The sequence below is a fragment of the Lampetra planeri genome, chromosome 72 (genome assembly GCF_965212315.1).
Source record: "Lampetra planeri chromosome 72, kcLamPlan1.2.h2, whole genome shotgun sequence".
Lineage (NCBI taxonomy): Eukaryota > Metazoa > Chordata > Hyperoartia > Petromyzontiformes > Petromyzontidae > Lampetra > Lampetra planeri.
Genome location: NC_136177.1, coordinates 2,237,254 through 2,260,798, shown reverse-complemented (window position 1 = coordinate 2,260,798; position 23,545 = coordinate 2,237,254). Strand labels below are relative to the sequence as shown.

The 23,545-nt window shown below is 47.5% G+C and overlaps 1 protein-coding gene and 1 pseudogene across 2 annotated transcripts; one reads left to right on the top strand and one right to left on the bottom strand.

Annotated features, from left to right (window-relative positions):
• Nucleotides 1-6,745: 6,745 nt before the first annotated feature.
• Nucleotides 6,746-15,545, bottom strand: LOC144737691 (zona pellucida sperm-binding protein 4-like). Its single transcript, XM_078620517.1, has 13 exons — nucleotides 15,419-15,545; nucleotides 14,937-15,010; nucleotides 14,002-14,091; nucleotides 12,862-12,983; nucleotides 11,343-11,457; nucleotides 10,602-10,736; nucleotides 10,231-10,409; nucleotides 9,844-9,941; nucleotides 9,312-9,439; nucleotides 8,187-8,376; nucleotides 7,584-7,719; nucleotides 7,344-7,437; nucleotides 6,746-7,074 (listed from the first exon to the last, which is right to left on the bottom strand). The coding sequence occupies exons 1-13, from the start codon at nucleotides 15,454-15,456 to the stop codon at nucleotides 6,815-6,817; spliced, it is 1,659 nt and encodes a 552-aa protein (XP_078476643.1). The 5' UTR covers nucleotides 15,457-15,545; the 3' UTR covers nucleotides 6,746-6,814.
• A 188-nt stretch (nucleotides 15,546-15,733) lies between these two features.
• On the top strand, nucleotides 15,734-22,917 carry LOC144737693 (zona pellucida sperm-binding protein 3-like; annotated as a pseudogene). Its single transcript, XR_013589054.1, has 10 exons — nucleotides 15,734-15,866; nucleotides 16,350-16,561; nucleotides 16,987-17,102; nucleotides 17,516-17,619; nucleotides 18,210-18,387; nucleotides 18,722-18,857; nucleotides 18,955-19,049; nucleotides 20,568-20,662; nucleotides 21,063-21,185; nucleotides 22,787-22,917. The product of XR_013589054.1 is annotated as a zona pellucida sperm-binding protein 3-like (transcript).
• The last annotated feature ends 628 nt before the right edge of the window (nucleotides 22,918-23,545 follow it).

The window sequence follows — 23,545 nt, the reverse complement described above, 5'->3', positions numbered from 1 at the left end:
CTGCTCTGGGCTCTCGGGGCCATGCCACTGGCTTGCCCTGGTCAGTCCTTAGAAGGACAGCGATCCAGGGTAGTCCCAGGGCCTATCTAGCCGATCTTCACTCTTCACTGGTTAAGCTGAATACTGAACCCCGAGCCCACCGACTCACCACCTTATATAGCAACACCGCCACGAGGGGTGGGGCCGTGGGGGATCACAGCGCCGTTACAGCCCCCCAGGGCTAACCGATGCGGACGTGGATGTAGGCATCCTTCCACGTGCGGGCGTAACCACCCCTTGTGTGTTTGTTCGCCCTCCCGCAACACCCCTACACATGTACAGGGGGGCTGCTGCCTGAACCACGTGAGGATACCACGTCGGGGGGGGGGGGGGTGGCAGTGGGGCAGATGGACATTTTAAATTGAGGGGATGACGGGGGAGGGGACATATAGCAAACCGAATGTGGGAAACCGAGGGGGGAGAAGGAAGAGTGGAAGGGGGGTGGTCAAAGAAGGCCCCTAAGATCAAAACATGTGGCTGATGGGCGTATTATACTATCCTTACACCTAGATTTGAAGCTTTCGTGACTGCAAGTATTCATAGTCTTAGGTTTTTTCGTTAAAGTCACGTAGGTAAAAAATTAAAATTAAAAAAAGTAAAATAGAATAAAAGTCACGACGTTTCGGAGGCAACACAAGCTTCCGTCTTCAGGTGGAACCGTCACCGCACGCTTGCTGTATGAAGTAAATGAGAGATTCCAAGAGATACTACCCCGTATATATACTGGTTGAGGGGGGGGGGGATGGGCCAGGACAGGCTCCCTTTTAATTATTATGGTGAGGTGCGGCTTGAGACTATGCTAGTCTACATAACAAAGGACTGAGCATTTATTATGGTAATGATAAGCCGCACTTACCATAATAATAAAGGCTATCACTGGTGACAAAGGGGAACCCATAGGGGTATCCTCATTCTGTTTGTAGAAGGTGCCATTCCAGGTAAAATAAGTGTTGGTGAGGAAATGCCTAACCAGCGCAGGTACATCCGAATTCAATCCATGTTGGTCCAGGTCTTCAATTATTGTTAGGGTGGCAGGTACTGGGACTTTGGTAAACAGAGATACCACATCAAAACTGACAGAATGAGGATACCCCTATGGGCTCCCCCTTGTCACCAGTGATAGCCAATATGTTCATGGAAAAGTTTGAATCAGGCGCCATCCAGACATCCACCCTTGCGTCCTTCCCTGTGGAAGAGGTATGTGGATGACACTTTCGTAATTTGGCCACATGACCTCCCAGCATAGAACCACTTCTTGGACCACATCAATTCCAGACACCCATCCATCAGATTCACCATGCAAGTGGAGAAAGATGGCAAACTATCATTCTTAGATATTCTTTTTGAGAGGGAAACGGATGGATCATTGGGACATTCTGTCTACAGGAAAGCCACCCACACAGATTCCTACTTGAAACCTGATTCCCACCACCACCCATCTCAAAAGAATTCTCTCATCAAAACGCTATACCACAGAGCTCATGGCATTTCTGACCAACACCACCTGGCCAGTGAATTAAGACATGTACATGGGGCCCTCAGGATGAACGGATACTCTGACCGCACCATCCGCCAAGCTGTTTCTCCCACCATACAGAAACAGCCACTTGAAACTCCGATCAAAACTATCACGTTGCCATACATAGCAGGCGTGACCAAAAAGATCTCCAAAATTCTAAACAAACCTAAGATCCAAGTCCGATTCAGTACAGTGCATAAAATCCGTGATCTAATTCCACCTGTGAAAGATGTCATTCCTAACTTACAATACCCTTGAGTCTACAAACTGAGTTGCAGCTGTGGTGATTGTTACATTGGAGAAACGAAACGTCATATCTCTGATCGTGTCCGCGAGCACAAGTCAGATCTGAAACATGGCAAAACTGATTCTTCCGCCGTTGCCGATCATTGCTACAATGCTGTGGGCTCTCATGAAATTGTCTTTTCCGAGACCAAGGTACTCTGCAAACCTCCTGGCTACCATCAAAGGTTTGTACACGAAGCCATCCAAATATACAAACACAGACATAATTTCAACCGTGATGATGGGTATAAAGTGAGTAATCATTGGAAATATGTTATTAACCATGCAAAAAAGATTTAACTACACATATTTGGACAATCTTATTTGACAGGCACTATTCTTCAGTTTTTTCACACACTGGTTTCCTGCTTTAAGTTTCACCACACATATTTGGCAAATTTAGAATTAATCCCATCAACATAGCAAAGGGCTGTTTCATCCACGTAACAAAGGTTCAGTCCCATTTACAGCAGCCGCACCTTTACAGCAGCCGCACCTTAACACCTCTGGTATTTCCCAGTTCAACCAGTCTACACAACAAAGGCTCATTCCTAGCAGTGGCTTCAGCCGCACCAACCTCACAATAATAATACAAAACTCCGATCCAGGTGCCTGCCTTGGCTCCTCCCACCTTCAACCAGTATATATACAAGGACGGGTCTCTAGGAATTTCTCTTACTTGAGATAGCAATCGTGCTGTGACGGTTCCACCTGAAGACGGAAGCTTGTGTTGCCTCCGAAACGTCGTGATTTTTATTTTATTTTACTTTTTATTAGTTTTAAACTTTTTTACCTACGTGACTTTACCGAAAAAACCTAAGAATATGAATACACATCAACCCCACAGACCCGCTCATCCTCGAGACACTGTCTGATGTCCCGCCCATTAATGAACTCGACAATCCACCACCATTTTCTGAGGTCGACCAGGCAGTCAAAGGCCTGAAAAACAATGAAAGTGCTGGACCCAACGGCCTCCAAGCTGAGATGCTGAAGCAAGGGGGATACCTCCTCCTTCACTGCTTGCAACTTCTCATCAAGTCCATCTGGCTGTCCACAACCATCCCACAGGAATGGAAGGACGCGAATATTGTAGTTATCTACAAAAAGAAGGGTGACAAAGAGGCTTGCGGCAACACACAAAAACCAGACCCCTACAGTCCTTTGAACTGCAATATGCAGACGACTGTGCACTCATGGTTCATTCCCCAGAATCCATGCAACACGCCCTCAACCGGGTCTCCTCCTAGCGCTCTGTCGGCCTCCAAATCAATACTTAGAAGACAGAAATAATTGCCCAACTCTCATCCACATGCACTTCACTCCCTATCTTCAATATCGGTGGTATTCACCTTAAAATGGTTACCCCATTTCACCTATCTCGGTTCTGCCCTCTCCCCTACGTGCTCCCTTAACGATAAAATTGACACTCACGCCAACAGAGCCTCCACTTCCTTTGGATGCCTCCAGGCCAGGGTCTTCAAAAACTGTCAGCTCAAGACCCACACCAAGGTGGGAGTTTGCAATGCCGTTTTTGATTCCACCCCGCTTCATGGCTCAGACAATTGGACCTCATACAGGTGGCAAATTAACATCCTGGAAGCCTTCCACATCAGATGCCTCCAGCGCATCCTAGGGATAACCTGAGAGGACAAAGTTCTACATATTGAGATCCTCACCAACACCACGTCGTCCTGCATTGAGGTGACCATGGCCACATGGACACCTCCACTGGCTTGGCCATGTGGTCCGCATGCCTGATCGCCTGCTCCCCCGTCGAGTTCTCTAACGCCAACTCAGCACAGCCAAACGCTCCACGAGAGGACAGAAAAAGTGCTTCGAGGACCACAGCAAGGACCTGCTGAAGCACTGTAACATCAATCCCTTCAGCCTGGAACCCCTGGCGCTGGACAGGTCCACCTGGTGGTCCACTTGTGCCAGAGGGGTTCAGCACCTGGAAGACGCCATCTCACAGTAGAGATGCGAGAGATGCACCCAAAGACACCCGCAGACACCAACGCACAGCTGGGATAACGCCATCCGAGACCCAACACACGTGTCCGATCTGCAGCAGAGTGTGCGGCTGTCGCATTGGCATCCACAGCCACATGAAGTGGCACTAACGCCAAAAGTCCTAGCCCATCAACAAGAGGAGCAATCGTCATCATCTTTTTTCGATAGACAGCCAAGAGAGAGGTCTAGTAACTATATTATTATTTTTCGATACTCTTTGGTTCTTTAGGTAAAGTCAAGTAGGTATACAAATACAAATAAATAAATTAAATAACGACATTTCGATCGCTTACACAAGCAATCATCATCAGGTGTTAAAACCACAGCAAGAAAATGTTTTGCTGAAGTGGGAGAGAGATATGGTGGTAAGAGGTTAAAAAGGTAAGAGAGGGGGAAGGGGGAGGGGGGTAGAGAGAGGGGAGCGTTGCGTGAACGCTAAGAGAGGGAGACGTGAAGCGAGGATGCGGGGAAGTGGACGGAGCTGGGAGTGGGATGCTGAGAGTGCTCATGATACACGGGAGGGGGGGGGACGCTACTAAAAAGCAGCAACAGTACCAATAAAGGCAACAACTCCCATGTAGTAGCAATGCCAAACGCTAGGGATGCAATTAACTCAGCAAAATAGACTATTGCCCGGTAAATATGGTGCTGTGGTTTTCCCACCTGAAGATTTGCATGTGTTGCGATCGAAACGTCCTCATTTAATTGATTTATTTGTATTTTTATACCTACGTGACTTTACCAAAATAACCAAAGAGTATGAATCCCTGCAGTCACGAAAACTTAAAATCTAGTATTTTTCGACTATAGTAGTGACTGCACATTTCAAAGGGGAGGGAGGGGGGGGGAAAGGACATCAGTGGGGGCGACAGGTGAGGCACAAAGCACCAAAAAGCCTTCCAAACGAGCTAAAAAGTGTTTTCTTAGCCCGTTCTGCAGACGTAATTGTGCCGTCTGGCTTGTCTCCATGCACGCTGTCCAGGATTATCATCAGCGTGTGCTCTTGCAACAGTAACGGTGCAGTCTCCTGCTTGTCTTGATGCAGGCTGCTCTGCAGTTTACTCAGCCTGTGCTGCCAAACTGCCTTCATTGATTGGTTGCTGTTGAGAGCCGCAGCTCCTCCTTTTGTTTTGCACGCCACAATGCTGCCACTCTTTGTTTTTTCATCGCATTTTTTCTCGTTAACAAAATGGCCACCAAGTCTTTAGCGCCAGAGAACCTCCCGTCAACACTAAGCAACCGTTTGCATTGCTCGAGGCAACCACGCATGTGCAGATGCGTGTTGTGGCTCAGTTATCATTAAGACCAGCGTACATTGTAGTTTGATTTACTTTATATTGGACCAAGGATACCAACAAATAGCGAATGTTCATTCTGGGACTGAGTTTGTTGGCTTTGTGGACCTTGTTGAAATGTAAACAAGTTTGTTTAAAGTGTTACAAGGCAGACGATGACGTTTAGGCAGAGGGAGTGCGCGTATATGGGTGCTATAGACATTAATACAGGTAGGAACAGTTCCACACTGCCCACCAGGGATTGTCTCGGTCTTGCATAGCCACGCCCTCGATTTGTATTTCATAAAGCGCTTCGGTCGGGCTCAGCACCACGTGACACGCCGCCCCACGTAGCTTGCGCCGCGTGACACGGATCGCACGAATGCGCTATCCAACCAAGTTCCTACCTGCCCACTCCAAAGGAACTTGTTATTACAAATGTTATACTGGTCGGAACTAAGTGAACCAGCCTACAGATTATATCGTCCGTCCGTCCGTCCGATGTCCAATTAGGTGTAGCAACATCGCCCCCTACTGCAAACACGTGGCAGGACCCTACAAAAACCTTTAGACTCAGTGAGGCTTTCCTGGCTAAACAAGTAATAATACATTATGTTTATATTCTTTGTTATTCGTTCCTACCAGCCCACCCCGCAGGGACCTGTTCAGTTCAGGACAAATTAACTTTATACCATGACATTTCAGGCAATAGGTCACGTAGATGTTTCGTGTGTGTTTTTACTTTAACAGGTATGACTTAAAAGGAACATTCAAATCGCCCCATGCGTCATCATGTCAGCTATTATGCAGGATTGAGCAAGTCCAGGAGAAATGTTCTTTACAGGTTGTCCGTCCTTCATACAGTTCGAGGAAGTTGAGGAGAAACGCCAAGGTAGAAGGGAGGAGGTCAATGATTTCCAGGCCGTGTTTGAGGCAAACTGTCTTCCTAACAGCCGAGTTTTCCAGGCAGATGGTTTAACACAGGTCCCAGAGTTCAGGTAGTTGTAGACAGGAGACTCCGGGGCTATCAGCGTGTGTGGTGGTCATACCCAAGAAATTAAACGTTGGAGTAACCGAGTGGAGGCAGAGTTTATCCAGCATTCACCCCAATACAGATAGACGGATGCGTCACCGCTTCAAAACCCAGGGATCTGAAGACCACAAAGAATGTCTAGTCAAGCCTCCATTAGCGTTGTGGTTGTCTTTTCCAGGGGAAGAGCACTTTCGGCAATGTAGACAGACGCTTTGTAATGCTACAACCAAGGTCAACCAAACCTTTACTTAAAGCTAGAAGCATTCCATTTCTCCCCCCTTGCCCCACACATTCTTGATGTTCCTTTGAAAGAGTTTGTTAGTGTGATGGAAAAATGTATCTGGAACATGTCCACATTTGCGAGTTTGGGGAAAAAGGATTCATTAGGTCATAAATTTAAGTAACCTGGATTCAGATTCTTTAAGCATGGCAAGGTGCTCTTGTTTGAAGCCAATGGCCTAAACCTTGGTACACGTTGCTGCTATCGAGGGACTTGCCTTGGGGAGGAAACGTGGCCAAATGCAGCACTAATACTTCCTACATAGTACACAATCCTCGTAAAAAAGGTCAAAACAGCAGTAGCGGATTTCAGAATTTTATTTTTGACAAAGGTCAGCAAGACATGCAAGTGCCAGCAATCACAAGTAGTCATCAATAGCCACTCCCGTCAAGCGCCACAGCCCGGCTCCTGCGCCTCCGGACGGCAATGGCAGCAGACAGGAGAGCAATGACGGCTGTGGCAATGACGAGGAGAAAGGACAGAGTCCCAGCCGAGGCCCACGATGAGGAGGGAGCCTCCAGCAACAGCAGAGCAGCGTCGTTAACAGGCGCTTCTTCAAAGAGCACGGGGCCCTGCAGCGACACCACGTGCTTTTCTACCACGCTGGAAGCGTCAGAGATGGCGTTGCGCTCTGGAACAACAGAAATCGGTCGATGACCACTGGCCCATACGAAAGGACATCATATGTTGCAGGTCAAGTTCCCCAGAAAATCAAACGACTAGGTAATTATGGCATGCACGGGTTGTCAAACCAGTCTGCAAAGGTCACAGCAAATGCACTCTAAATATAAACGATAACATAGCAACATTAAAGCCCCTTCGTCCTGACAAATCGTTACTCTGCGAGGCTTTTCTGGGTAAACAAGCACAAGATATTCAATAGGTCGCGGTGGTGCTCACGGTAGCGCCTGGTCTGTCCACACTGCCGATTGCACTCGGTGACGAAGTTGGGGCTGGAGCTGTCGCACACCACGATAGAGCAGTGCAGGTAAACCTGTGGCAGACAGAATGCATCGCTCCGGTAAGTAAAGTTTCCCCATGTTTTTAGGTAGTCCTTTTGCCCTCTCCAGTTGTACACCGTAAACGTCATCCCTCCATGGTGACCTGGTTTTTAATGGATGGAAAGAATCGGGCACTCACGAGGTCACGGGTGGTGCTGCGGTCAGAGTTCATGAAGGCGAAGGCCTGGAGTGCCAGACGCTTGTAGTGAGAAGGCAGTGGCAGGTCAGCAACACCAGGGAAGAACACACTGCAACAAGGAGACTGCACGGGGCAGCTGCACAGGAAAAGGTGCCGTTTACCCTCAATTCAAAGCAGATTGAATGCACGCATGTTTATTGAAATCTGCACGCAAGGATGAAGGTCACCTTAATCAAGACATGCTCACGACTAGCAAGGCAGCCCAAATGCCAATATGCAGTGCATCCGTGCAATGCAACCATCATTGCATGTAGTCGGGCCTTGTACAAACCACCAGCTCTGGGAGGCAGAGGGTGGCTGTGTTAACATCCAGAACAACCCAAGGAGCGGTGGATATCGACATTTGAGGATGGCACTGCAATCTTGCTTAGACGCCAGTACTTGATAGTCACCATTCCACAAACCGTTGTCATTGCATGGGGACGTAATAAGCACAACTCTGCTTACGTGGGAGAAGAAAAAGAGACAATCAATGCCTCAATCCAGGTTGCCTCTGCAGGCCCTGCTGTGGCAGTGAGAGAGCACTACCCCACCCAGCCTCACCCATCCACCACAAGCTTCCACTGCGTGGGGTCGGTGGCATCTGCCGTGGGCGTGGCCCAGCAGTCCTTCAGGAAGAGCACCAGCGTGGGGTCAGAGCGGTGCAGCAGTGACGCCTGCACGTAGAGCGGCGTTCCCAGAAGCGTTACCAGCGGGTACTGCCAGGGCTGGTACGGCGTGGTGTAGGAGTTGTCTGGCAGTGTGCAGACATGGTTCAGAAGGCATGTGGATTAGTGATGTAAAGGACATGTTAAGAGCACATTGGATAAGGCAAAGCACAAATCCCAAAACGTGCGCATTACTTTTGAATTTAACCAGTGCACATCTCAACATGTTCCTGGCATAATCCGTGGTTTATATTTCATTTGTATTTTCAGAATGAAATGGCTGTGACCCTAACCTACATACGGTGTTATACAACGGCATCTCTAAATGTCTGTAGATGTTGTAAGGGGCACGTTTTCACACGGAGGGATGGGAATCGGGTGCTAACAGTTGGCCAAGTTCTAGTCCTATTTTTAGCCAATTGGTAACCAATGAAGCTATTGATAACAATTCGTTCAAGCAATTGTGACCTGACAAATGAGGCTAGGAAAGCCAGTCCAATTGCCCTGTAAACAAGGCCCTCAAGGAGACCGTTTTGATTAATAGGGGCCATTGTCATCCCGTTCAATGTCGGCCCCACACCAACATGGTTTTAAGATAATAGCTGCTAGATCAAAATCTCAGCAGAAATTAGCATTTGAAGTTACACGTCGTACTATGGAGAATGTGCAAGTCGTTCTAGTTCCCTTATGGCTAATTATGAATTGTTGGCAGGTTTACAATACTTTCAGCACAGCCTAGCACGTCATCCGTTTGCAGTTCAAGTCCAGCAGCCATGCCGATTAATGTTGCAGATGCATTCAAAAAGCGCATGCAGCCTGCATCAGGCGAAATTAAACCAGGGCTGAGCTGCTAGCTCCGCAAAGGATAAAATAAGCACGACTTACAGCTGGCTTCGCGGCAGAGCTAATACGGAGAATACCGACTCAAGCCTTCCCTGGGCAGAGCAACATCACAACCCGTGTTCCCCTGAAGTGCCATTTGTCCGCTCAGCTGCACAGGGTGTGGGAGGGCAGTACTCACCAGTGAAGACCTGGAGCAGCAGGGAGAGGGGCCCAGTGGCTGTGGCTGGCGGTGGCGGTGGGAGAGTGCTCACCTGCACTCCAAGCTGCAGGTCTCCACTTCCAAGGAAGCGGCATTGAAGAACCATCCTGGTAAACAAACACCACCCATCAAAAGGTCATGCACAACGTCCTCACGGCAGCAAGAGATTGCAGGAGCCACACACAGCAGACACGGTGCTTTGCAGTCGTACCAGTCAAGGGACAACTTTGGTTAATACCGTGTTTACATTAGCCATAAACCATATTCCTCCTACTTCAGGCGATGTTAAAAAGATCCTGTGACGAAGAAGTTGCCCTTGTGCGTTGAATGTCCCAATTTGAAAATTAAATCGTTGAATATGGAAGCAGATTGGTCATGGTTCTGCAGGGAAATGCTGCAAATAGTTCATGTTTCAGTGACAGTGGGCATCGATTGGGGTGGGTCTCCTCTGCAATCTCGTGCTTGACCCTCATGAGCACAGCACGTGCAGAGGGGTGGTGGCAGTGCTTACTTGTACGTGGACGACTTGGTGATGGCGACGTTTCCATCGACGCAGAGCTCTCGCTCGGAGACCAACATTAACTCGTACACGAGCTCCTGTCCACTCCACTGGTCACAACAAAAAGTAGTTTACACAACGATACTTCCATTGAGTGATCAAGCAGAAGACTGATAACTGGTTCTGGCTAAGAGTCCAAATTGCTCAAAAATAGATATTAGGATCCTCCTAAATTCTGCTTTGACACGCAATCAGTGACCACGCTGTTCTTTAGCAACTCGTGCATGATTGTACTCAGGTAGTTGTACATCGTGCAGGGTCCGATGCAGCACTTCAACAAGGCCAAACAACAACCAGCAGGATGGGGGCAGGGCAAAGCAGAGTCCAGGAGCCCATTACCTGTACAGTAGCACCACACGCTGCCATGGGTATGTCAAAGACTGCAAGGTCTGCAGACACCAGCACGGGGCTGCACTGCGCACTGCTACTGCCAGTCAGATGCACGGTGCTCAGGTCCAGCGGTGGAGACGTTAGGTTCCGAGACACAGGCACCACAAAGCGCCCATCTGTGGTGCACACTGGGTGGAGCATGGTGGGAGGGTAATGGAGAGTTCGGTGAATCACGAAAGATGCCCTATGTAGCCCGTGGTGATGCAACAAGTTCAGAGAACCAGCACAGCAGGATGCTACTGTGCCAACATTGAACCTCGCAGTAAGAGCCTAGTTTATGTAGTAAATTATGGAATCTCTGTTTTGAGTCAGCTATGTACCAGCTTCACTGTAGAAGCAGCGGCGTTGAGTGGGGTCGAAGCAGCAGCCACCCTGTGCACAGACGTCCGCGCTCGGGACACTCTGCACAGAGTTGCATGGGAAGTTCCTGCTCTGACCAGAGCACGTGGCGATCTCTTAAAAACAGGAGCACAACAGGTCATCGTACAAAACGACACGTACTTAAATACAAGTCATCGTTTGAGCCACGTGTCAAGTATGTGAATGAATGTTGCTTGGCACATGACAAAATCACCCGGGCAATACACCCAATCTCAGAAGCGGAGCAGGGTTGAGTGTACAAGCAAAGATGGGCAAACAGTGCTCACTGGCTGTAAAAGGCTATGGCAGTGCAGCACAATGTGTTGTATTGCAGGTCAGTGCTACTCAACCTTTGCCAACAAGGAGCGGCGTTGTAAAGCATGGTCAAATTAACCCTCAAGACCCAGGGCCGCACCAACCAGCCGTGCATTAGGAAAACGCGTTTATAATGGTGCAATTATTGCAATCAGCCATTGGGGGGCGGGGGGGGGAAGTGCATCGGAAAAGGAGTCCAGCTGCAAGTTTGTCCATTAAAAGCCAAGGGCATGAAACGCATTTGCATGAAATGCAAAAGCACCAGGAGAGATGATCTGGGTCGATACAAAAAGGCAGCCGTTGACCCAGCAGACCCATTCTAGAGCACCAAGTCAGAGGTAGTGCAGTCTGTGGGTCTGATTAGCAGTCAAGTCAATGGCACTAACCTCCAGCCCTCGCAGATCTAAGGTTCTCAGGGCAGTCGATGGTGAAAGCCCAGACGAGCCCATTCAGCCCCTGCCGCATCTCCTGCAGCTCCACCTGGATCTTCCTCCTGCCGTCCTGGTCAAATCAGCAGCCCTCAAAATCGGATTCGGGGGCCAGTGCTCCAGGAAGGCTCAAATACAATCAGATTTCGTGCATTCTAAAGGTTTGGGTGAGGTCAGGTTAACGACAAGTAAAACTGTCAATAGGAAACACGCCACCACCTGCCACCCAAATTATGACAGGCAGACCCCGCACGTGGGGGTTGCATTCCTGGGTCCGAAATCACTTTCCCAGGTTAACCCTCGTTATTGTACAAATGGATGCTGCGTTCTACGTGTAATACATTTTCCATATTGACCTTGCCACAAAACTTCCATTACTCTTCGCACAAAACAACCGTACTCACAAATTCTCACCCTTTACACGGGCATCACGATCCCTGGGCAGATAGTCCATTGTGTCAACTACACATTTATTATTAGTTTCCACTTTCATGTCTTGTGCAAGTAACCTCAAGTAGTGCAGTCTTTCTGGCACAAAGCTCGTATGTTGGTTAGGTCTGCCAAAAGTTAAATTTTCTTGTTGTAGATAATACATGTGCAATATTTTTCTTACATTTACGTTGGTGCTTTACAAGCCAGCTTGGATAGAGACTCTGTAGCAATACATAATGCTGCTTATTCTACACCAAGCAAACTGTTCCGATTTCCATCTTTACATTGATTAGTACTGCGAAAGCTGCATCCATTGGCAGGCGTGAAATACATAAACTGAACGCTTGTTTTGCAGTGTTTTTTGTGTGATGGAAACAGTTAACCGTTCACACATTGCCTCTATTAAGGTAACATGTACGTCTAGATGGCAAATCCTTTACCGTTAAGCACAGGAAGAAAGATTATGCTAGAGATAAGACTGAGGAGACTGAGAATAAAGAAACAAGAAATGCAAGGCGAGGCAAGGACATGGGCAAGAAAGGATACTTAGGAATGGATGGAAGAGTAATGTAGCAACATGGCATAGAGTGAACAAGAGCACAAACAAAGGTAAACTGATAAAAAAACAAGGATGGTAAGATCTTGATAACAAGACATATGGAATGAGCACTGCATCGATTGTACAGGGATAGCAGTCGAGAGAGCTGCTGTATAAATTAGAAAACAAAGTCGATACCACCGAGGGATGATCGAAATAATTACATTTTGTAGGAATAAACAGAAAAAGCAATAAAAACACATTCCAGAGTGCACGGCATGAGCTAAAAAAAAATATTGGAATAGACTTTAAAACATAAATTTACGAGCCAAGCAAACGTGGAGGGGAAAATACCAGAGTAGACAAAATTCAATTCGAGTCTGGCCAGACAACATCGGTGGCACGTGATGGTCGATCGGTTATGGATTGCGAAACAATTTCGCTACTGCCACAGCAGTCCCAGCGGGTACTAGGATCGACGCAAGTCAACGGTCTCCTCGTGTTCACCTCCACGCGCACGTGGCAGGCATCACCAGCAGCGGTGAAGTGGAGCGCAGCACCGTCCCTCGCGATGGAGAAGCCGCACTCCCCCTGCACAGACTCCACATCCACGGCCTCATTCCGCACCGCTGGAGACAAAGAACAAAGTTAGAAAAATATGCATCTGGATTGCGTACCACAAGTTCATGTGGGTAGCGTGACTGCAAGAGAACAATAAAGTATGGTGTCAGCGTCAACGCGAATAGGAAGTCTCCACAGTACCAGGAACGTCTCCAGGACACAGGATACTCAATACACTGCTGGAGTTACGGTACTCCCAAACATGCACAACGACCTGCGTGTCAGATTTAGCGACAAGAGCGCCCAAGTCGACAACGGAGGACTTCCGGTGGGAAATTACGTACGTTGCAAGTAGAGAACCAGAGTCTGACAGGCGTCACCAGGTTCAGGTTATAACAGAAGGTACCACCTTGCATGAAATGTTCCAATGAAAGGAAGGGCCTATTGCGTAGGCATTGATAAGGTATTCAACTGTTTAGTAAACACATGTACCATTGGAACCTTGTTTGCCAGTAGCAAAATATGATAATTGGGTCTAAGGAAAGCCGTCTCGGGTGTGGACCAATCAATTTCAAGGACAGTGCATACATTATCAGAGTTATGTTTTTGTTTGCATTCCGACTGCAGGTTAAATGGTCAATGCAAACATAACTCCTTGTAAAAAAAAAGTGTCAGTTTTGTTGCCAGATAAAAGGGTAAAAAACGAATTGTCAAAAACACCACGCATTTATCCTATGGAAAAATAAGGGTTGATTATTGTCGTCTGCTGTATTAGACTAGTTGAAATGAACCCAATACAATATCATGCTTTGAACCAAAGATTCTTAAATTTCCCATCGTTCATAATAATTACATTTCACAATGGAGAGTGAACCAAAAAACCTAAAAAGCGACACTGAATAGGAAAAACTGCAGAGGTCAGAACGCATCGAAAACGAAGCAGTTGGGACCAAAACAAGTGGCCAGAGAATCTCAGCCCTGAATCAAGTTGCTAGGATCCTTGAGAAGCTTGATATATTCAATCATGCAATGGATCAATATGGTTAATTATGTCATCACGATTGAAGTGAAAGCTCGTGGACTCACTCCGTACAAAGACACGGTAATCACTGTCAGAGGAGCTGCGCCATCCCACAGAGAAACCCAGAGTGGAGGACAGGCATTGCTTCAGTAGACCTGGGGGAGGCAGTTCAGAAGTTGAGACGTCAACATCAACTACACCTTAGGGAGCAATTAAAAACACAGCCCGTGCCGGTTGCTGGGTGGGCGCACATCAGTCACTTACCTTTTCTGTGCACACAAGTCTGTAAGGTGTTGCAGTGTTCTAATTTGGCGCAAATTAAAAAAAGGCACGTGCACGACTCGACAGTATGAACCTCATACCAGGGATCGTCAACCTGCAGCTTCGAAGCCACAGGATGAAACATGGCTCTTGATATTTTGGTTGTAGACCCCTGCATTAGACTCTTGAAATTGTAGTGGAAAGTTGCCAAGGTAGAGCCTGATAAACGCAAATTATCAACGCGATTGTACAGTTCGTTGTTACTACAATGGAAAGGAACAAGGCCATGATGATTTTGCCACGTGAGTGTTACGTATAGTCATGTGCTGTCCAAGTTGTACAACTAACTATTTTAAGTACAGTTTCAAGAGCCGTACCAATCAGTCAAAAGCCGTATTTTTCGAAAGGGTTATTATTGTAAAAAGAAACGTGCAAGGGAGTTAATGTCCCTCCCTGAACGCCCCCTTTTCCATGCGCTGGAGGATTATTAATTATCCCCATGCCGGCCCCGTACCCAGCAGCGATCATGTCGCGTCACGTGACTGCTGCAGCGCACAATACAGGCACCCCCACCTCGTCCAGGCAGCGCTCTTGTGGGCAACTCATTTCGCCGGTAACGGTTTTCCAGTTCACCGAGAGACGCCGCCCTTCTAGTCTTGCGCACGGCGGTGTCTGTACACACGAGGTGGTATTGAGCGAATGCGCGATGTGGTTTTGTGGCGGCAGTAGCGCCCCCTACCACTCGGCTCCCCCAGCGTCCGCGGTCCCAGCGACTGGCGAAGCCTCGCGAGGACGGAGCCCAGGCAGAGGAAGCTGTTGGGAGCACGAGACACGTGATCGCCAAGACCAGAGGACGCAGGGAAAGAGGAGAGGCAAACACACCCGCCGCCCCCCCCCACCCCCCAAAAATAAAATAATATTAAGTGGCCAGTAGCGATTTTAGGGAGCACCTATTCAAGGCCAGCACGGTGCACGATGGAGTTGGTGTGAACAGCGCCACGCAATGCCACCTTTGGAACCCTTACCACCCACAAATGGTGTAAGCGAGACATTTCAGGACCGCACTTTCACATTTTTATCTCAATGCATTTCTCCATGCAGTTCAGTTACCCAGAGCGATATGGATACGCTCGCTCTTACAAACGTACAAATGACTTCATTATCCAGAGATGTTGAGTAACATCCCTGAAAACCACTCAGCACGCTCCTCCACCTCCTCACCTGGTCAGGAGCAGTAGAAGAACTCGCAGGGTCGCCATCGTAAAACAAATCGGCTGCGTCGCCTCCTTTAGGCCACGGCCCCCTTTTATATGGAGAGCCCTCAGCGATCCCGATCCAGATTGGATCAGATCCACCCACGCATTGTCTCATCAGCGAGATTGTATCAGAGCAGATCCACTCACTGATTGTCTCATCAGTAGAGTTTGCTTGATCTCGGCATACGTGCATGGATTGGAGCAGCACCGCAATCACGCGGCACGTACGCAGGAGGATTTAATTGGCTCATTACTGAAACTGAATGAGGCCGGGCGCAGATAAAATCCCCGAGTCGGGACAGTAGCTGCGTTGGTTCTGCTGGTGCCGTGCTAAGTCTCGGTTTTTGTTGTCCTTGCGATGGAGACCACGAGGGCTTTGTTTGCGGTCTTGGGGTTGTTATGTCGTGCCTCTGGTGAGTGCAGTTTGGTCGAAAGATGCCTTTATGAGCTTGTAGTTTTGTTGTTCAATGCAACTACCGTGTTGACTGATGTGAACGCCATAATATACCCGCACTGACCATGGGTTTGGTAGTGTGGCGTGGTGGTTAATTCACTGTTCTATATACCTGAACACTAATTTGCGTCCCGGTAATGTTAACATCGGCGACAAGTGTGTAGACCTGGGCTTTGCCCTAAATCGGCCCGTTCTGATCTGTATGGTCAAACTGACGACCGCAATGTGCGAGACTTGATCCAGTAGTGGATTGCCAAAACTCATTCTTAACCTGTCGTAACGCGTGTATAAATTTATTGAGGTGCTACTGGGGAATTCGAACCCTAGTATTAGTAGCTCCGTGTGCATGATTGTGACTCGCGCCTCAGACTTTGCATGGCTTCACTGACCACCTGTGTCACTTTGGGTAACTCTCGCGTCTCGTCCCGTGCGGCACCGCCAGCTGCAGTGGCCACCTCCGCCACGGTGAGTGTGGTGTGTGACGAGGCGACGCTCACGCTGACCGTGAGCAGGGACCTGTTCGGCACGGGTCACCTGGCCCAGGCGAGTGACCTGTCCCTGGGAGTGCCAGCCTGCCCCGTCACTGGGAGCGACGCCCTTGCTGGGACGGTGACGTTCCTCTACGCACTAGAAAGCTGTGGCAGCAGCCTCCAGGTAACTGGCTACTAATGCTGCTGTAACATAATCTGCGCAATCCAACTGCTTTCTTTTTTCACCGAGTTTAGATGCAGAACTAAAATTCAGCATTCTAGTCGAGCCAAACTTCTTCATTAACAGTGGGGTGTATCACTTTGAAGTCCCCTTGATATTTGTAGATCGGTTATTGCATTATTATGCTAAGATTTGTTCTGGATGACCAGTCGTGCATTAGAGCGTTTTTATTCTTACATAATAGATTGGGAATCTGCATCTGCCATGGTTTGTGTGGGTGTGGTTTTTATGGTGGACATGCGCTAGGTGAATTATTTAAACCATGGAACTGCTGCATTGGGTCTTCCACCAAGGTTTTTGAGCATGTTTTTTTACTTCCACTAGTATTGCAATGGGTAAAAAAACCCCACGTCTTCCCCTCTCCTTAGATGAGTGAAGAGCTGCTTTCTTACGAGAACTACCTCTACTACCGCCCCACGTCCAACACGGGCATTATCCGCACAAACTACGTCGCCGTGCCGGTCGTTTGCCGCTATCCCAGCAAGTTAATCCACTGATGGAAGGTCGCCGTGTGCTGTCTGCCGGTGGGTTTTTGGTGCAAACTTTACGGATGGGTTCACATCATACTCCTGTATGGCGTGGCCTGCCTCAAACATCCTGCCTTGCAAGTGTCCACGCCTGAAGTGGTGCATGCCTTGCATACTCTGAACCCCGGTCCCCTTAATTATACTCAATTGCACCAAGTCTCTTATTTGGTCCTCGTTGGATATAAGTCTTGCACGTTGCGATGTTAAATATACTCTGAAAATATGGTTAAGTATATCTTCGCTTGTCTACTCCTTGTAAGATGATGTTAACAGCATTACAATAAGAATCTGGTCACAATTAGTGCTGTTGAGCATCGCCCACCTCTGCTCGTTTGTCGAGAATGTGTGCCTGATCTCCTCCTCACTGCAGGAAGGGGAACGTGTCCAGCAATGCCATCAAACCCACATGGATCCCCTTCAGCAGCGCCAAGCTTATGCAGCAGCAGCTGAGCTTCACGCTGAGGCTCATGACCGGTCAGTGGTGATGTGAGGATGTTGATTGCCTATTATGCACATGGCAACTACCAGGATGGCAGTTTAGACTATAAACTTTCCAATATGTTTGCTTGGTATTGAAAAATAGGCCAGATATATATGCCCGAGGTCCCTAAAGAATAGGTTTTCTCCTGTTTGGCAACAGGTGTTAAGATGTTAAAACGCCGAACTGAAACCTTTTTTTACAAGGAATCATGTCTGCATTAACCACAATCCTTGGTCAGAATGCAAACAAACTGTAATGTATGCATTGTCTTTGAAACTGGCCCACAACAGACGGCTTTCTTTAGAGTTTTTTGCATTCCGACCACAAACATTGTGGTTAATGCACAATAGTCCTTGTAAAAGGTTTCGGTTTTTGAGTTTTAACATCTTAACACCTGTTGCCAGAAAAACGTTAAACCAATTCTCATCTTTTGGTACTGGCAAAGGAGGTCCCATAATTTATCTGGGATTCTTCCACAAGCAGTAGCGTGAGCAAGCACTTTCCTGGCTTTGTCTTTAGTCTGCACTTGGCCTTGGCAATTGTGTTTTTTGAAGTTGTCTAATTGATTTCTTTTTTTATGGAGACGACTGGAGTGTGGCGCGACCTTCCACCGTATACCAGCTGGGCCAGACTCTGCATGTCGAGTCGAGCGTGCAGACACTGAACCACGTTCCACTCCGGATCTTCGTGGTCAGCTGCTTTGCAACCCTGGTTCCGGACAGGAACTCTCCCCTCGGCTACCAAATAATTTCTAACTCTGGGTGAGATTTGGCTCTCCTAATCCCACCTGATGAATGTGTATGCTCCTTGTAAAGGTGGCATTCCACTGCTTGAGTATATACCATCCTGACGTTGAAATGCTGCTGAATCTTGCTCTGATGGTTATGCCTAACCAGATGTATAGTTAATGGTTTTTATCATGTGGTGTCTGTCGGTACACTACTGATGAGAGCTGTGGTCAATGTGTGTTATTGGTGACTGCTTTGGTTTTCGGGTGGGAGGAACCCCTTAAGACGTGGGCTCGGTACAGTATTATACTTCTGATGGCCTGCCCTATGTAAAGCCACGTGTCATACGTCTACGGTGTCTGTGCAGGTGTCTTGTGGATGGCAAAGTTTCGTATGATGCTCACCTTACTTCTGGCTTCCTGATCCGGCAAAGTGACAACGTCCTTCGCTTCTTCATAGATTCATTCCGCTTCCTTGCGACGTTGACCAACAATGGCGATCAGGTGATCTACTGTCATGCGGGCCTCGACAGAAACCATCTTTAGCCAGGTGGTAGGCAGTGTGGTTGAGTAAGAACCCATCTTCCTCTTCTCGGTCCAGGTTTTTGTCTTCTGCCAGCTGTAGGTTGCAGATCTTGCTACATCTCCTACGGCTGTCAATTAAGCTTGCACCTACAGCCCCTCGGCTGCATACAGGTTGGTCTGCTTCCTTGCAATTTGTTTTTCAGTTTTCCATCCAATAGCTCAATCCATGCCTTGCATGCATGTGCTCGACAAATCCCTGAGACCTGACTTCGGTTTCTAACTGCAACTGGTATTACAACATTTCCTGTGCAGTTCCACGGGTCTGCTCTTGTTTAGATGTATTCAGGTGGTTATTGGTCATAGCCTCCTGCACTGGTCTTGCGTTTAGCAACAAGTGTAGAAGCCTGCATACGACGTCCGTAATTCGTTTGAGCTCATTTTGACAAGTCTCAGCCTGGTAGGCAGAGTTCAAATCTCACTCGTGGCTAAATTCAGGAGCATCAACTGAGCCGTGCCTTAATATATATTTCTCAAGCTAATCACTAGGGCTGGTGTGTAACACGACATTGAAAGTGGTGCTGGCCACAGACTGACCCTTGATGCTACAAATACTTTCAGTACTTTTCCTATAAAGCTCTGACTCTACAGGTCGCGTGGCATCATACAGTTAAACAAAACTATGCCCAGAGTTGTATTCCTGGTGTTCTGCCTCAGGACAGGGATCTTGCCTCACGGCAGATGTGGAGCGTATGTACACAGGAATTTCCTGTTTTTGATGCTAAGTTTGGTCACGTGACCAGGAAGTTGCGATTTAAGATTCCTGCTCAGCCATGGCGGGCGCTGGCAATTACATATATAATTCAAGATGGCGGCACACATCGCGTCCCAGTGAAGCCAGCCGCAATTGTCCATTGTGGGACTTTAAGAAACATTGTCTAAGTTCGTTTATGTTTTTTATAATATTGGCAATGCTGTTATAATGTTAGAATGACCGTTATAATGATGCAAATGCCTTTATAATGCTGTTAAATTGTTGTGATAAATACGAGGCCTAGTTAACGAAGCCTGCAACTTTCCTTATTGTGAATGTTACTTGTAATTTAATAAGTCGAGTCAGACTTGTACCCAAGGTAACTATTGTGATCCTGAGAGCAAGGATGACGAAATATCTCATCCACAATTTAATGTTAATACTGTACATTTGTGGTGCATAGTGATGAATATACGATGTGCCTTTATGTAACAGCAGCTTATGCTCTTGTATAGTTATTCAGTGGCAATGTAGGGGCCTGGTCCATCCAGGATCTATTGTTTAGAGACATGTTATCTAAGACAATGTTATGATGCTGTGATGTTCATTAATCGTGTTGGTGTTTCCAGTTTTACCTCGTTAAACTAGATAAATGACGTTTGGAGTCGGACGTTCACCCTGGCTCTGAGGGTTTATTGGACGCGAGATTAACTACTCGGCTAGCGGTGCAGCACACAGCGAGGCCGAGACACCTGGCCACTGCTCCCATCGACTGGTGTTGTCGCCATCGGTCTGGTCGAGTGTGGTGCTGACCAAATGGTACATTGCTGTACGTTGCTTGCCCTAAACGGGTGCTCAATCGTCACTTTCCTCAAATGTGATGGGATACGAGTGAGCATTGCCTGTGTAACTACAGACGAGGTTTGTGTGCAATGCAGGTGGGTCTCTGCTGATGGGTCGGACTCGGTGTGCAGCTGCTGCGAGTCTACGTGCCCCAGTGGAAGAAGGCGCAGGGATGTGGCAGCAGTGACTGGTGAGTACATCCGTCGTAATCGGACATTTAGTCTTATACAAGAGACCCTTGAATATCAAGCGAGTGAAGTTCTTGGAAAGTGTCAGAAAAGCCAAACTGCAACATTCGCTATGTAAGCCTTTCCTAAATAATGGTGTTAGGTGGCAATCAAAAGTGGGAGGCAGGCATCACGATTGAAATAAGTACTGTAATGTGCCAAGTAAACTAAATATAAATAATTTCGATTTTAAGCTTTTGTGACCTGCAGGGATTCATATTCCTGGTTCATTCAGTAAAGTCACGTAGAAGGGAAATAATACAAATAACACTGACGGTTCGATTGCAACACAAATAATCCTCAGGTGTGTATGGGCTTAAGCCTGGGTTTTCGCCACATTACAAATGTGGTTCTCTCACTCAGGACCGTCGTATACGGTGGAAGATGTGATGCTGGGCCCCATCGTGATTGCCAAGCCCTTCTCAGATGGTGCTGAGCCAAGCAGCCCTGCAAAACAGCAGCAGCCACGGATTTCTGCATCCAAAGGTAATCCTACCAGATTATTTCATGGCACATTTTTTCCAGTCTCGGGGTTAAAAGCCATTTCTCGTTCTTCGATACTGGCAAAAGGTCCCCTGATGTATCTGCTCGCCCAGGGATATAAATGCTCTGATGCATGGATTGTCTTTGTACTGTTCGCCTTTTGGCGTTTTCTGGTTTGACTCGGGCTAGGCCATAAACAAGGTTGTCTCTGATGTAGACTAATCCGTTTCAAAGACGATACCTATGTAGTGGTGATACGCGCTGGGGTAGGGATCGCGTGCCAGCGCGTAGTGATTGGCTGTGTGTGGTGACGCGCGCTGACGGTGAAGGATCAGGGGTCAGCGCGGGGTCGTGGGTTATGTGGTGCTGATTGGCTGTGTGCCGGTGATGCGCTTGAGAGGGAGTGATCGGGTGGCAGCGCGGCGTGATTGGTTGGGTAGTGGAAACACGCGCTGGGGAAAACGGATCGTAGGAACAGCGTGTCGTGATTGGTTCACTAAGGAGCGATGCTCACGTCGAGGTCCGCATCCGCTCCGTCTCCCGTGAGCGGGGACTATATAAGGTGATGCACACAGGCGCACGGGGAGTGTAACCAGCGAAGACTGAAGACGGAGAGGAAGAGATAGGGCGCTGTGGTACCTAGTCCCGCTGTCCTGTAGGGACCGGGACTCTGTAACCCAGAGGCGGAGTGCAGGGTGAGCATGCAGTGTGAGCATGCGGTGTGTAGCCAGAGGCATAGGCTCTACACGAGTTAAGTGAAGTGTGTAGTCAGAAGAATAGAGACCACACGTTGTATCGAGACAGTAGTCAGAAGAATAGAGACCACACGTTGTATCGGGACAAGTCAAGATTTAATAAAAAGTGTTACCCGTCAAGGAGTTTCCTGCCGTCATTTCCAATACTTCACCTATATAAAAAGGGCATGTTCACCAAAAGTACGCGAGGTTAATGCAGACTTCATTCCTTTGCAAAAGGTATCAATTTGGTATCAATATATTAACACCTGTTTTATTGCCAGAGTAAAACCTCTTTTTGTACCATCTGATTCAATTAAGGCTAAACCAGGACGTCCATGAGGCAATGACTCTCTCAGGTTGACCTTGGATTGGCAGTCTGTAATACTTAATCTCTATACAGAACTATGCAATTTGGAGGAAGCAATTTGTTTTTCTAACTCTGGTTTAGACTCCTTTTGAAAGGGCCTATGACATCCAGCTACAACCCCCTTCCCCAATAACTAGTTGAATAGGCGTACAAAACACTGATATTACAGCAGTGCCCTGAAGGTATGCCCAACAGATTGCCATGATCCTCCTTAAATGTCCTTTAGTCGTCGGATGTAAATATGTTTAAGATGGGAAGCTGTTTAACAGACCTAAAATGATATTTGTGTGTGGTTTTTAATAAAATAAGATGTGACATGCTGAACTAAACCATCCACTGTTAAATGGCAAACCTTGGTGAGTGGCATTTGAACAGTGCCTTTCACACCTTGACCAAATACTTGTGTAGATCAAATGCCCGCACAACCTCCAGCATGTGGAAACCCTAGTTTTATGGCTCCGGTTACCCACCAGCCCTTTCTCTCAATTGTTGTTTTACAGGTGCTGCTCCCGTCCTTAGTCTGGGAGTGGCTGCGCTGGTGATGGCTGTCGCAGCAAGTGCCACGGTGGCTTTGTTTGTTTTGAAGAGGGGTCGCACGACTCCTTCAAAGTGATTGGAAACGAGCTTCTGATCTTCAGTTCCTATACTTAACCTATGATAATTAAACTGTTACATTACTTTTCTGGTCTTGTGGGGTCTTTGCTTCGTGTTGCGAGCACTTTGTAACTACACCATAGCCCAGTTCATGAGGGTGAATATGGAAACGATTAGGTGGTCTCCAATTCTTGTGTGCCAGGACTAGTAAGATGTACCTAATAATGGCAAATCGTTTTTTAAACTTTCCCAATTGTCCTAACTGGCAGTCATTCTTTGACATGTACAATGGAGCAGTTGAACAATTTCACGTAAGAAATGCCTTCCTATGCCACTTTGATCTACCATAAAAATGGCCCCAGAAGTTTACAACCGTGGCAGTAATTGGGCATTGTTGGTATATTACAAAGACAGGCAAGGTGCAACAATCGTGAAAAAGTAGCCTTTAATATTGTACTTAAGCTGTCGGTTGGCGTTTTACATGTGGAAACTTGTTTCTAGAGTGCCCACAGCCTTAAATCTAAATATTTATGAATCCTAGTGACATGAGCTCTGAAGCTCTTTGTCCGTTGGATGCATGTCAAAGTTACAACCAACAATACAAACTATGGGAGTGCATAGTTTCTTCAAGGTACATAAATTACACTATACAAAGTATATACTTT

Excerpts from the sequence above, each read along its gene's own strand:
- LOC144737691 (XM_078620517.1), bottom strand. The coding sequence starts at position 15,456 with ATGGCGACCCTGCGAGTTCTTCTACTGCTCCTGACCAG. Across the intron at positions 15,011-15,418 it reads CTTCTACTGCTCCTGACCAG|CTTCCTCTGCCTGGGCTCCG; the intron begins GTGAGGAGGTGG and ends TGCTCCCAACAG. Across the intron at positions 11,458-12,861 it reads CCTGCCACGTGCGCGTGGAG|GACGGCAGGAGGAAGATCCA; the intron begins GTGAACACGAGG and ends TGATTTGACCAG.